This window comes from Aythya marila (genome assembly GCF_965140915.1).
Source record: "Aythya marila genome assembly, chromosome: 19".
NCBI lineage: Eukaryota > Metazoa > Chordata > Aves > Anseriformes > Anatidae > Aythya > Aythya marila.
In genome coordinates this window covers 5580988-5593358 of record NC_139060.1, presented here as the reverse complement: position 1 = coordinate 5593358, position 12371 = coordinate 5580988, and the positions used below count along the sequence as shown (strand labels likewise).

Below are 12371 nucleotides of genomic sequence, written 5' to 3'. Positions count from 1 at the left end.
CCCCCTCCGCCTCTCGCTTGTTCTCTCGATCACTGGCTTCCTCCCTGATGCTGTCATCTGCTCGTGTGGCAGCCCGCTGTCCCCGCTGTCCCCGCTGTCCCCGCTGTCCCCTGGTACCCACTGACCATGCTTCTTGATGTCCCCCTGTCCCCACAGCCCTCTCATCCCCACCTGCCCGCTCAGGAGCCACCCGGGGACACAGCTTTGGGGCTGCTCCGAACCCCAGGTGCCATCCCACAGACTGCGGTGCCAGCCCTGCAGATGACACCCCCCCTTTGGATGCTGGTGGCTGCAGCGGGTGATCCCGGAGCTGTTTCCCAGCCACGGTGACCCCATAAATTTGGGCACCAGGCTCAGCCCCTGCCCTCACCCAGTCCCTGGGTGGTGGCCTCATGCCTAGTGAGCACCCCCAGACCCCACTGGGCTGCGGGCCTGGAGGAATGAGGTGAGGTGGGCACAGCGGGGAGCCATGGGGCTGTGTCCAGCCGTGCGTCCCCATCCCTGCCCATTTGGGGTCCCCCCTTTGGGCACCCATGACCCCAAACAGAGCCTGGCACGGGCAGTGCTTGCAGTCCCTATCCGTGTTTGCTGTGCTTCGTGTACACTGGGACAGGGGCTGGGGATCCCCAGCAGGGTCCCCCCACCACCACCGAGCCCCCGGGGGGCTGAGGGGCGGGCGGAGGCGGCGCCCCCCATGGGCTGAGCCCGCCTAAAGGCGAGGGCTGACAAGATGGCGGCGGGCGGCGGGACTACAACTCCCAGCGGGCAGCGCGGCGCGCCGGAAGCGGCGGGAAGCGGGAAACAGGAAGTGGGGGGAAGGGGGAAGGGGGAAGCCGTGAGGAGCGGGGCAGGGGCTGTGGCGGCGGCGGGATGGCCAAGCAGTACGACATGGTGGAGTGCCCCTTCTGCGACGAGGTCTCCAAGTACGAGAAGCTCGCCAAGATCGGGCAGGGCACCTTCGGGTGAGAGCCTGGGCCGCGGGGACTCGGCTGGGGCCGGGCGGGGGGGCTGCGGCCTAGCCCTAGCCCCTAATCCCTAGCCCCTAAACCCTAGCCCCTAAACCCTAGCCCTAAACCCTAGCCCTAAACCCTAGCCCTAAACCCTAGCCCTAAACCCTAGCCCTAAACCCTAGCCCTAAACCCTAGCCCTAAACCCTAGCCCTAAACCCTAGCCCTAAACCCTACCCCCGCCCCGTTCCCTCACAGCCTTCTCCCCCTCCTCCCAGGGAGGTTTTCAAAGCCAAGCACCGCCAGACGGGCAAGAAGGTGGCGCTGAAGAAGGTGCTGATGGAGAACGAGAAGGAGGGGGTGAGCTGCGTGTGGCTGCGTCTGGGGAGGTCGGGGTGGAGCGTGCGGGGAGTGGAGCTGATCTCTGTGATAGCAGAGGGTGTTCTCGCTCCCTGCGTGTGTTCCCTGATAATGGTCACAGCTGGGACGTGCCAGGTCTTGAGGAACAGTGTTAACGGATAGCGGGGAGGCCGCTCTGCCAGGCGGGGCTGTGCGGTGCCCTTGGGCAAACAAACAGGGGAGACCGGGCGTCAGAGTCACTTAAACTCCTCCGCCTGGTGGCAGAATCACCCCTACCAATGGTGGTGAATGAATTCTGACAGTCCCAGTGTCACGTTTTGAAGCTCTGATGGCACGTAAATAAGCAGTCCTTTGCTGCTCCAGCAGCTCCCGTGCCGTGTTGTTGTGCTCACAGCTTCTCTGTCCCCCAGGCAGCCACGGGCTGTGCTCCTAACCCACGCCCTCTGCTTCTCCTTTCAGTTCCCGATCACGGCCCTGCGAGAGATTAAAATCCTCCAGCTGCTCAAGCACGAGAACGTGGTGAACCTCATAGAGATCTGCAGGACCAAAGGTAGCTGCCGGGGGGCTGTGGGTTTTCCTTCAGCCCCGCGTGGCGGCTGAGCAGGGCGCTGTGCCCTGGGAGGGGGGGGGGGCAGCTCCACCAGCTGGGCCTCGGGGTGACAGCACCCCCAGTTTGGGAAGCTGCCTCTCAACAGGTTAGAGCCGTGCCACAGCTTGGCTGGAAAAAAAACCCTCCTCAGAGCATGCTGCTGTCACCGTGCTGCCTGAGAGGCTTTAAATAAACCTGTGCTGGAGAGCACCTGAAGCCGGGGGGTTCGTCCTGGCATGGATTTTGTGGCTGTGTTTTTTTTGGGGTTGTGCTGGGAGCTGTGTTTCAGCTGGAGGCTCGCTCAGCCACTCGCTGGGTGTGTTGCAGCCGGGGCTCAGGCTCGGGGCAGGGTTATTAGATGTGCCACGGCCCCGTTTGGTGCCCAGCTGCCTGCTGCTCCACCTCCTTCCTGCAGGCTGTCCCCGGGGCAGGCAGCGTGCCTGCTGTGCTCAATGCACCTGGCCTGGCTCAGTTCCCAGGGAAATGGGGTTAAAACGTGTCCTGCTTTATATCCATCATCCTCTTCTGTGGATTTTACCAGAAACAGCAGTTCTGGAGGTGACAGATGATGTTAAAGCCTGCCATGCTCTAGCCAGTCGCTTTGGTTAAATAAAATGCAAGTGGCAGCTGTCTGCTGCTGCTGGTCTGTTAAAACACCGGGTAGAAACCTCCAGCCCAGGACTGGGGACTGGAATTTACTCCGCAGCATCTATTGATTACCGTCGGTTTTTGGAACTGGCGGGTACAAGGAAAAACACCGCCACCGAGTTAATTTTTAATTCCTTGTGTGATTAAGCCAGTTGTGATGACTGCCTGTGTCTGGCACGCCGAAGGTAAATATTTTTGTGGACGTGTAAAATTGTTTGGTTTCTGTTTAAATTCCACTTTCCTTCCAAATCTGCTTTGACCTCAGTTTCACGTGAAAAATAGGAATGTGGCACTCACTGTTCCCAGACCTCCAGCTTCTGTCCTTTCACGTGGTGAGGGCTGTGCCCGTGTCAGGGACTCGCACAGACCCAGGGGCATCCTCCCAGCCGGGGGGGAGCTCAGCCCTCGTGTTCTGCCTGCTGATGGGCGGTTTTGCTGCGTACAGCTGATGGAAACCGGCCTTTTGTTTTAATGTTTTGCACGTGTGCCCTAGGAACGAGATTGAAATTGATTGCTTCATTTGAGGTTTCCTGCTATTGACTTTAAATGGCAATTGAAATTGGAGTTTTAAATTGTATTGATCTGGACCGGGCTGTTTTCGTAGATACCGTTTGAGGTTGCAGAACGCCTCGCTTTCTAATGTTATTTTACAAAGATTTTCTCTGTTCCTGTGTTGTTTTTTTTTTCTTCTGGGACTGTCCTTGCCCGTGCTGCTGCTGTGCTGATCCTGCTTGGCTGGCGCTGTGTGCACCGATGGGTTTGTAGGGAGGAAACCCCACAGCTGCTAGGCACACAAACCGAGCTTTCAAAGACTTTTGTCTCCTTTCCTCGCCTTTCTCGTGACATTTGCTGCTCACCCCCTGTTCTTCCGATGCTTGTTTTTGCTGCCTTAGTGCCTCTCTCTGAAGGACCTTGAGGCCTGCGGGGTCTCTGTTTCCCTGTTTGTGTGCCCTGAGGTTTTACTCCGGGATGGCTGGGGGTCAGGAGGAGCTGTGGTGGCACCGGGAGTCCCTCTCTGACTGTCCCTGCTTGCCCCTCCTGCAGCCTCTCCGTACAACCGCTGCAAGGGCAGCATCTACCTGGTGTTTGACTTCTGCGAGCACGACCTGGCCGGCCTCCTCAGCAACGCCCACGTCAAGTTCACGCTCTCGGAGATCAAGAAAGTCATGCAGATGCTGCTGAACGGGCTGTACTACATCCACAGGAACAAGGTAACGCGCCGGATCCGCGCTGAGCTCCGAGCCCCACCTTGCTCTCTGTGTCTCAGCACAGGCTGGGGGGGAAATCCTTCCTCGTCCTTCATCTCCGGGGCCGGGGTGCCAAAGGAGGGCTCCTGGGTGGCTCAATCTTTCCCTGTCCGTCCTCGTGCAGATCTTGCATCGGGACATGAAAGCCGCCAACGTCCTGATCACGCGGGACGGGGTCCTGAAGCTCGCGGATTTCGGGCTGGCTCGAGCTTTCAGCCTGGCTAAGAACAGCCAGCCCAACCGCTACACCAACCGCGTGGTCACCCTGTGGTACCGGCCGCCAGAGCTGCTCCTAGGTAGGCGCCGGGCTCTGCCCTCTCCTCCTCCCTCCTCGCTCCCCGGGTGATTAACGCGGCGCCTCTCCGCAGGGGAGCGGGACTACGGGCCCCCCATCGACCTGTGGGGCGGGGGCTGCATCATGGCCGAGATGTGGACCCGCAGCCCCATCATGCAGGGCAACACGGAGCAGCACCAGCTCACCCTCATCAGCCAGCTCTGCGGATCCATCACGCCGGAGGTGAGGGCAGGAGGAGGGAGCTGCAGGGGGGTGGCGAGGGCTGGGTGTTGGGACCAAACGCTCCTGCTCCTCTCCCTGCCCCGCGTGCGGGCTGCTGTGCGTGCCCAGCATCATTGTGCCTGCTGCTGGGGGCCGTGTCCTCTGACACTGAGCTTATTTGCTGCTTTGTGTGAGCTCCAGCTGCTTCCTTAGCCTTGTGCAGCCTCCTAAACACCCGAGGGTGAACGTGGCCTGTTCTGAGGTGAGAGGAGTGCTGTCCTCTCAGCCCTGCTGGGAGCGCTCAGCCATTTCTCAGCTCCTTAAGGGCAGCCAGTCCTGCCCTCTGGTGGAAGGTGGAGCCGAAAGGGACCTTGGCCGGGGCTGTCATCAAACAGGGTGTTGAGAGGAGGGCGGCTGTGCACGTGGCTGCAGGGACGCTGGTAGGTGCACTGGAGGTGTTCCCTTTTGTACCCACGGACTTGCTGTGGCCTGTCCCGGACTGGGGCTGAGGGAAGTACAAGTGATTGCAGCGGGCTGTGGTTCCTAAGGATAAAAGGTGCCACGAACATCCAGGTTGTTATCGGCGAGGAGTTTTGTCCGTTGACCTTTCTGGATGTTGTAGTTGGCCTGAGCTGGTTCTCCAGTAGATTTTTTTTTTATTTTTATTTTTTGGTGGGAGGACAGAAATCCTGTGGCATCCTCAGGAGCGCTGTGCCGTGTGCCCTTCCCGCTCCGGGAGGATTGTGTCCTGACTTGTCCACGTGTCTGTAGGCTTTGGTGTGCGCTTCAGCGTCTCCGTGCTGTGGGAACAAGGCCTGCTGGCTTGGAGCTTCTGCAGTAGCATTGTTCTCGCAGCATGCCTCACGCCAGTTTGCCCGAGGGCGTTCGCTTCAATGGCTTCTGCTCTCTGGAACCATCTCCTCCCAACCCTCCCCTTCCTGCTCCCTCCCAGGTCTGGCCGAACGTGGATAAATACGAGCTGTTTGAGAAGCTGGAGCTCCCCAAGGGCCAGAAGCGCAAGGTGAAGGATCGCCTGAAAGCCTACGTCAAGGACCCCTACGCGCTCGACCTCATCGACAAGCTGCTGGTGCTGGATCCCGCCCAACGCATCGACAGCGACGACGCCCTGAACCACGACTTCTTCTGGTCGGACCCCATGCCCTCGGACCTCAAAAACATGCTGTCCACCCACAACCAGTCCATGTTCGAGTACCTGGCCCCGCCGCGCAGGCGGGGTGGCCACATGCCCCAGCAGCCAGCGAACCAGGGCAGGAACCCCGCGGCCACCAACCAGACCGAATTCGACAGGGTCTTTTGAGCGGGGTCCCGGCCGGGCTGCTCAGGGAGGTGCAGTGAGCAGGGGTGTGCCGGCGGGGGTCTCTCTCTCTCTCTGTCTCTCTCTCTGGGCAGGGACTTCCTTCGCGGCGAAGTGCCTGGTGGCTTTAACCGAGCTCTGCCGTCCCCTCTCCTTGCACAGCAGCTCTGCCACTAAGGAGCTGCGGCGTGCGAGCTGTGTGTGTGTGTGTGAGTGAGTGAATGAGTGGGGAGGTGACGCCTGCGAGCCCAGGGTTGTTTCCCTGCAGCTTTGGCCCACAGCCCGTGTCCCCTGGGGCAATCTGTATTGGTTAGGGTAATCTCGTGGATCAATTAGGGACCTGGTGACGGAGGAGGTGGCTGTGTCAGTGCGGGGGCTCGCTGAGGCTCTCAGCAAACAGTGCAGGGAGCAGCGGGGCTGGGAGCAGCTGCCCTGGGTCAGACTGGGCCCCGCTGGTGGCCGTCTCTGCCTCTCAGTTGCTCTTAGCTCCTACACAGCGCGTCCTCTGCACACCCAGAAGCTGGTGTAGGATGAGGCAGGTGCCTCTGAGTAATTTGGACGTGTCTCAGGGAAGGCGTCGTCATACTGCCTGGAGTGACTAACTCTCACTGGAGTTTTGGGCTGCAGCCTAGAAAGGGACCTGCTGGGCCGACCAGGGGTGGCTGACACAGCTCCTTGCTCCGTGCAGCCGGGATTCACGGTGGGAATCATTGGTCTCTGCCACAGCGCTCGGCGTCTGCTGCAATTAGGATTCCTGTGGGACACACCTAGCCGGCTGCCTGCTTTTCGCTTAGCGCTAACCACGGCGAGAATTCGGATTGGGAAGGGAACCGGGGGTGCTTGCAGGCAGCCCCTGTCCCGCTGCTTGCAGAGCTTTCAGCGTGGCACGGCCGTGTTGGAGGAGCCAGGGCCACTCGTACAAACCCCCAAGCATCCACTCCTGTGTCCTGGCCCTCCGTGGGTGAGTCTGGAGCAGGACCACGGCCATTCCCAGGCACAGAGATGCGGCACACGGTGCCGGTGTGCATCTGCCTCACTCTGCCGGAGCTCTGGGGCCCAGCTGGCGTGGAACAAGTGCTCCTTCAGGTGCCCAACACCTCGTCCCCACGGCTGCCGGCTGCACATGGCCGTCTTCTCCCGAGCCACACGGATCCCAAGACTTTCGAACACGTAAATGCGCACAAAAGGCGGCGGGTGATAACCTTTGGCCTTTGAGAGGTTGTGCATTAACCAGGCCAACGTAAAAGCCGCGGCGGTGGTGGCTCAGCCCGTGGTGGAGGAGGTGGGGAGCGCACCCCGCGCGGAGCAGCCCCCGAGGATGATAAAGGACGCCTATAAGGTAAACCTGGGGGGGGGCTCCCGCATCGTGCCCGGGTGCGAGGGGACTTGGGGAGGGAAAAAAAAAATAAATGAAGTTAAGTTGCGAGCGATCAGCCCGCTGCCTCGTGCCGGTTGTGAATAAAGGTGATCTCATTCCCCAGCGCCTTCCCCCCGCTGTGTGTGGACCTGCTGCTTGTGCCAAACCTCCCAGGGCTCGGGGAGCTGCCTCTGAGGGCAGGCAGGGGCAGGCGGTGGGGCGCAGCGTGCCCTGACAGGGCTCTGCTGGCGGGGCGGCCATGCCCGCTGTGGTAACGCAACTAGCGGGCACCGAGCATCCTCCCTGAGGAGGCAGCGGGGCTGTGGTGCTGCCTTTTTGCCCTGCTGGGGGGTTTTGTGAGGATTTTGGGGGATTTAAGGCTGTTCTCGCAGCCCCCACACCGTGGTTGGGCTGTGGGGCTCCCTCAGCGCCCACCTCGCTGTGAGGGGACCCTGCCCTTCTCCAACATGGCGCCCCCCGGCGGGCCGCGGCGGGGTGGGGAGGGGGGGGGGGGGTGCCCTTAACCAAGATGGCGGCGGCGGCATCAAGGCTGTAAAAAGGAGGGGGGGGGAGCGGGATTGGGCGTTTAGCGGCGCGGACGGAGGGGGCGTGGCCTGCGCGGCGCGCGCGGCGGGATGGTGGCGCGGGGGCTGCGCGCGCTGCGGGCCGCGGCGGGGGGGAGGGGGAGGAGGGGGCTGAGCACGCGCCCCGCGCGCGCCCCCGCCGCGGATTATCAGGTACTGAGGGGAAAGAAGGGGGGGGGGGGGGGCAAAAGGGTGGGGGGGTTGAGGTAAAAAGGGGGGCTCCGGGACCCGCTCTGGTACCGGGAGGGGGGCAGCGGGGTCCACACTGGGTGCCTGGGGGGTGGTTGGGTGCCGGGAGTGGGGTTGGGGGGGGTGGGAGGGGGGTAATGGGGCTGTGGGGGGGGGTGTTTTTGGGGTGGGGGGGGGCTGTGGGGGTCCCTCACAGCGGTCCCCCCTCAGGACGCCATCCGCACGCTGAACTCGCTGCAGACCAACGCCAGTTTCCTGGAGCAGCTGCGCAGGGAGCGCCCCGACCCCCGCGCCCAGCTGGAGGCCATGAGGGGCTTCCTGGAGAGGAGCGGGCTGCAGGTGAGGGGGGGGCGCACACACACACACCCCCGTCACCCACACAGCCCCTGAGTGTGGCCCCGCGGTCCTTGTCCCCTTGTCCCCCTCCGGGGATGTGGCCGCAGGGGTCCCACGGGGTGGCTGACCTGCAGGTGGAGGACCTGGACGGGCTGAACATCATCCACGTCACCGGGACGAAGGGCAAGGTGAGGGGGGGGGACACGGATGGGGACAGAGGGGACGGGGATGGAGATGGGGATAGGGATGGGGAGAGATGGGACAAGGATAGGGACAGGGATGGGGATAGGGACAGAGGGGACAGGGATGGGGATAGGGACGAAGATGGGGACAGGAACAGAGAGGACTTGGATGGGGACAGGGATGGGGACAGATGGGACAAGGACAGGCATGGGGATGGGGACAGGGATAGGGACAGGGACGGGGACAGAGGGCACAGGGACAGGAATGGGGATGGTGATGGAGATTGGGACAGAGGGGACGTGGATGGGGACAGGGATAGGGATGGAGATTGGAATGGGGACAGGGATGGAGGCAGAGGGGATGGAGATGGGGACAGGGACAGAGGGGACAGGGATGGGGAGAGAGGGGACAGGGATAGGGACAGGGATGGGGATGGAGATAGGAATGGGGACAGGGATGGGGACAGGGATAGGGATGTTGACATAGGGGATGGGGACAGGGACACAGATAGGGACAGGGATGGGGACAGTAGGGGACAGGGATGGGAATGGGGACAGGGATGGGGATGAGATGGGGCAAGGATAGGGACAGGGATGGAGATGGGGACAGGGGCAGAGAGGACTTGGATGAGGACAGAAGGGATAGGGATGGGAATGGGGACAGGATGGGGACAGAGGGGACAGGGGACATGGATAGGGACAGGGATGGGGACCAGGAATAGGGACAGAGGGGACAGGGAAGGGGGCAGGGCTGGGGACAGGGCCACCCAGGGCTGACGCTGCTGCATCCCCAGGGCTCAGCGTGCGCCTTCACCGAGCGCATCCTCCGCGGCTACGGGCTGAAGACCGGCTTCTACAGGTGGGCAGGAGCAGCCGGGGGGCTCGGGGGGGGACACAGGGACACCGCGTGGGCCATGCCTGAGGGGTGTCACCTGTGTCACCTCTCTCCTTTTTTTTTTGGTGTCCCCCCCTCCCTCCCCAGCTCCCCGCACCTGGTGCAGGTGCGCGAGCGGATCCGCATCAACGGGCAGCCGCTCAGCAAGGAGCTCTTCAGCAAGTACTTCTGGCTGGTCTACAACCGCCTGGAGGAGACCAAGGTGGGGGCTTCCCGGGGCTCGTTTGGGGCCGGGGGGGGTGGTTTGGGGGCTCAATGGGGACCGGGGAGCCCCTTGGGGTCGTCCCTAACGCTTATCCATCGCGGCAGGACCCGGCGCAGGCCAGCATGCCGGCGTATTTCCGCTTCCTCACCATCATGGCCTTCCACGTCTTCCTGCAGGAAAAGGTAGGGGATGGGGCGGTGCTCCCATGGATTTGGGGGGGTGCTGACCCCTGGGGGGCCGTGCCCAGCTCGTGGTGCCGGCGGACCCCAAATCCCGTCACCCGTCACCCCCAAATCCCCCGGGGACGCTCGCCGCTGATGTCTCCCCGCGTGCCCTCGGTCCCCAGGTGGACCTGGCGGTGCTGGAGGTGGGCATCGGCGGCGCCTACGACTGCACCAACATCATCAGGTAGGGTGGGCGCCCGCATTGTCCCCGTACCATCCCCGTGCCACCCCCCTCACCCCGCTGAGCCCCCCCCACCCCCCCCGTGTCCCCAGGACCCCCGTGGTGTGCGGCGTCTCCTCGCTGGGCATCGACCACACCAGCATCCTGGGGGACACGGTGGAGAAGATCGCCTGGCAGAAGGGGGGCATTTTTAAGGTGAGGGACGAGCCCCCGTGTCCCCGGGTGGGGAGCTGTTTGGGGCAGTGCTCGGGGGGGTCCCTAATGCCGTGTGTCCCCCCCCCACAGCCCGGCGTGCCGGCGTTCACCGTGCCGCAGCCCGAGCGGCCGCTGGAGGTGCTGCGGGACCGAGCCCGGGAGCTTGGGGTGAGCTCGGGGACGGGGTTGGGAGCGAGCAGGGGGGGCTCCGTGCGGTGTGTAGGGTGGGGGGGGGGCTCAGCCTGCTGTCCCCGCAGTGTCCCCTCTACGTCTGCCCGGAGCTGGACGCCTTCGAGGCCGGGAGCCAAGCGCTGGAGCTGGGGCTGGCGGGCGGCCACCAGCGCTCCAACGCCGCGCTGGCACTGCAGCTCGCGCGGACGTGGCTGCAGCGAAGGGGCTACGAGGGTAAGGCGGGGAAGGGGGGGGGCAGACGGGGTGGAAAATAGGGCGGGGGGGGCGTGTGAGCGACGTTTTGGTGCCCGTCCCGCAGCAGGTCCTGAGGTCTTGCCGGAGGTGCCGCCCAGCGCGGAGCTCCCGGCGCAGCCATCGGTGCCGCTGGCACCCGTGTTTCGCCCCAGCGATGCCATGATCCAAGGTGAGGGGTGGGTACGGGGTGGGGGGGCCGCGTGTGCCCCCCCCCGGTGCCACCAGCGCCTTTGTAACGGGGTGGGGACATCCCGGGTGTCGCCGGCACGGCCGCGTGGCGATGCTGTGCCGCTGCCGTACCCCTGCTTGTGGGGGTCCCGGTGATGAAATGGGGGGGGTGTGATGAAATGGGGGGGTCCAGCTGTGTCCCCTGTGTGTCCCCCCCCCCAGGTTTGAGGGACACGGAGTGGCTGGGCCGCACGCAGGTGCTGCCCCACGGCGCCGTGACGTGGTACCTGGACGGGGCGCACACCACCAGCAGCGTCCAGGCCTGCGTCCGCTGGTTCCGCCAGGCTGCCCTCGGCCACGACAAGCCCCAGGAGTAAGGAGGGGACACGGGGGGGGGTCGAGAGGGGGCACACAAACACCCGGTGGCCGTGCCGGGGTCCCTGTGGGGTGGGGGGGGCTATAGGGTGGCGCTCATCCCCTCCCCGTTGTCCCCGCAGCGGCTCCGAGGTGCGCGTGCTGCTCTTCAACGCCACGGGGGACCGGGACACGGCCGCGCTGCTCAAGCTGCTGCTGGTGAGTTGTTTTTTTTTTTTTTGGGGGGGGGCTTTCGGGGGCAGTGCGGGTGCTGGCAGGGGGCTGAGCGCCCCCCCCGTGTGCCCCTGGGCCCCGCTGTGCCATGGGTGCAGGAGCCACGAGGTGGAGCTGCTGGCTGGCTGTCCGTCCGTCCTCCAGCTCTGTGCCCCCCCCCCAAGAGCCCCCCTGGGCTGGGACTGGTCCCAGTGGCCCTGCGGTGCTGGGTGGGGGTCCCGGTGCCCCCCCCCCGCACGCTGAGCACCCCTCTCCCTGCAGCCCTGCCACTTCGACTACGCCGTTTTCTGCCCCAACTTCACGGAGCTGTCGGTGAGCGGCAGCGCCGGTGAGTGCCGGGGGGGGGCTTTGGGACCTCCCGGTGCGCCCCCCCTCCATCCTTTCCACCCCAGACCCTCCCCTTTTTACTTGTTTCCCCCCCCCCAGACCAACAAAACTTCAACGTGACCCTGGAGAACGCCCTGACCCGCTGCCTGGAGAACCAGAAGATGTGGGGGCGGCTGCTGGAGGAGAAGGGGGGGCAGGAGACCCCTTGGTTGCCCCCCCCCCGGCAAGTGGGGGGGCTGCTGGAGCCGGACCCTTTACGGGGAGGGGGGGCAGCCCTGCTGCTGGTGCCCCCGGCCGAGCGCCCCCTCAACTCCCCCTCCCTCGTCTTCCCCTGCCTCTCCCACGCCCTGCAGTGGATCGCCCAGGGCCGGGACCCCCACCTCCCCGCGCCCCCCCCCAAGGGGGGGGCACACCCCCAGCCCGTGGCCAGCAGCGGGGCCGTGCTGCTGCGGGAGGCGGCCACCATCCGTGTCCTTGTCACCGGCAGCCTGCACCTGGTGGGGGGGGTCCTCAAGCTGCTGGACCCCTCCCTGTCCCAGTGAGCGGGATTTGGGGTTCTGCGCCCTTTACTTGAACTGCTGGGGGGGGGGGGAGCACGTATGGGATTCCCCCCCCCCATCCCAGCCCTTCTCACCCCAGTGCCTTCTGTCTGTGCCAGCCCCGTGGGGGGGTGGCAGTGGCTGTGGCCACGCTGGGTGTCCCCATAAGGTGGGGGGGGGACACTCCTGGCCTCCCCTTGTGGTGTGTGTGTGTGTAGGGGGGGGTGAGATGGACGCGGGGTGCCCCCAGGGGTTCCCTGCCCCCCCCCCCCGTGGAGAGGTTTGGGGGTGCCCCCGGTGTGACTCCGAGGCTCCTCGTTGTGGCGACTAATTTAACGTAGGATAGGTTTTTATTATTATTAAAAGTTTGTAA

General features: G+C 64.2%; 2 protein-coding genes across 7 annotated transcripts; both read left to right on the top strand.

The window, feature by feature from the left end:
* Positions 1 to 849: 849 nt before the first annotated feature.
* Positions 850 to 5605, top strand: CDK9 (cyclin dependent kinase 9; the record flags this gene model as incomplete). The annotated part of the gene is made up of 7 exons (XM_082775770.1): positions 850 to 962; positions 1226 to 1307; positions 1767 to 1857; positions 3589 to 3755; positions 3916 to 4087; positions 4160 to 4308; positions 5240 to 5605. Exons 1-7 carry the CDS (start codon positions 871 to 873, stop codon positions 5603 to 5605), a joined length of 1119 nt encoding a protein of 372 aa, XP_082631896.1. The 5' UTR covers positions 850 to 870.
* A 1206-nt stretch (positions 5606 to 6811) lies between these two features.
* On the top strand, positions 6812 to 12309 carry FPGS (folylpolyglutamate synthase). Of its 6 annotated transcripts, none has more exons than XM_082775768.1 (15): positions 6812 to 6941; positions 7943 to 8071; positions 8203 to 8256; positions 9045 to 9109; positions 9233 to 9347; positions 9452 to 9532; positions 9697 to 9758; positions 9848 to 9950; positions 10041 to 10118; positions 10208 to 10355; positions 10441 to 10545; positions 10767 to 10917; positions 11042 to 11117; positions 11394 to 11460; positions 11559 to 12309. In XM_082775768.1, exons 1-15 carry the CDS (start codon positions 6921 to 6923, stop codon positions 11999 to 12001), a joined length of 1698 nt encoding a protein of 565 aa, XP_082631894.1. In that variant the 5' UTR covers positions 6812 to 6920; the 3' UTR covers positions 12002 to 12309. The 6 variants fall into 6 exon arrangements, with proteins under 6 accessions (XP_082631894.1, XP_082631895.1, XP_082631893.1 ...); XM_082775769.1 differs by having other exon boundaries at positions 6871 to 6941; positions 7973 to 8071; XM_082775767.1 differs by lacking the exon at positions 6812 to 6941 and adding an exon at positions 7587 to 7696 and having other exon boundaries at positions 9455 to 9532; positions 10444 to 10545.
* Positions 12310 to 12371: the final 62 nt, after the last annotated feature.

What these genes read in the sequence shown, in the direction of transcription:
- FPGS (XM_082775764.1), top strand. Translation starts at nt 7,595, where the DNA reads ATGGTGGCGCGGGGGCTGCGCGCGCTGCGGGCCGCGGCGGGGGGGAGG. An exon ending in CCCCCGCCGCGGATTATCAG is followed by an intron (nt 7,697 to 7,942) that starts GTACTGAGGGGA and finishes GTCCCCCCTCAG; the next exon opens with GACGCCATCCGCACGCTGAA. An exon ending in AGAAGGGGGGCATTTTTAAG is followed by an intron (nt 9,951 to 10,040) that starts GTGAGGGACGAG and finishes CCCCCCCCACAG; the next exon opens with CCCGGCGTGCCGGCGTTCAC.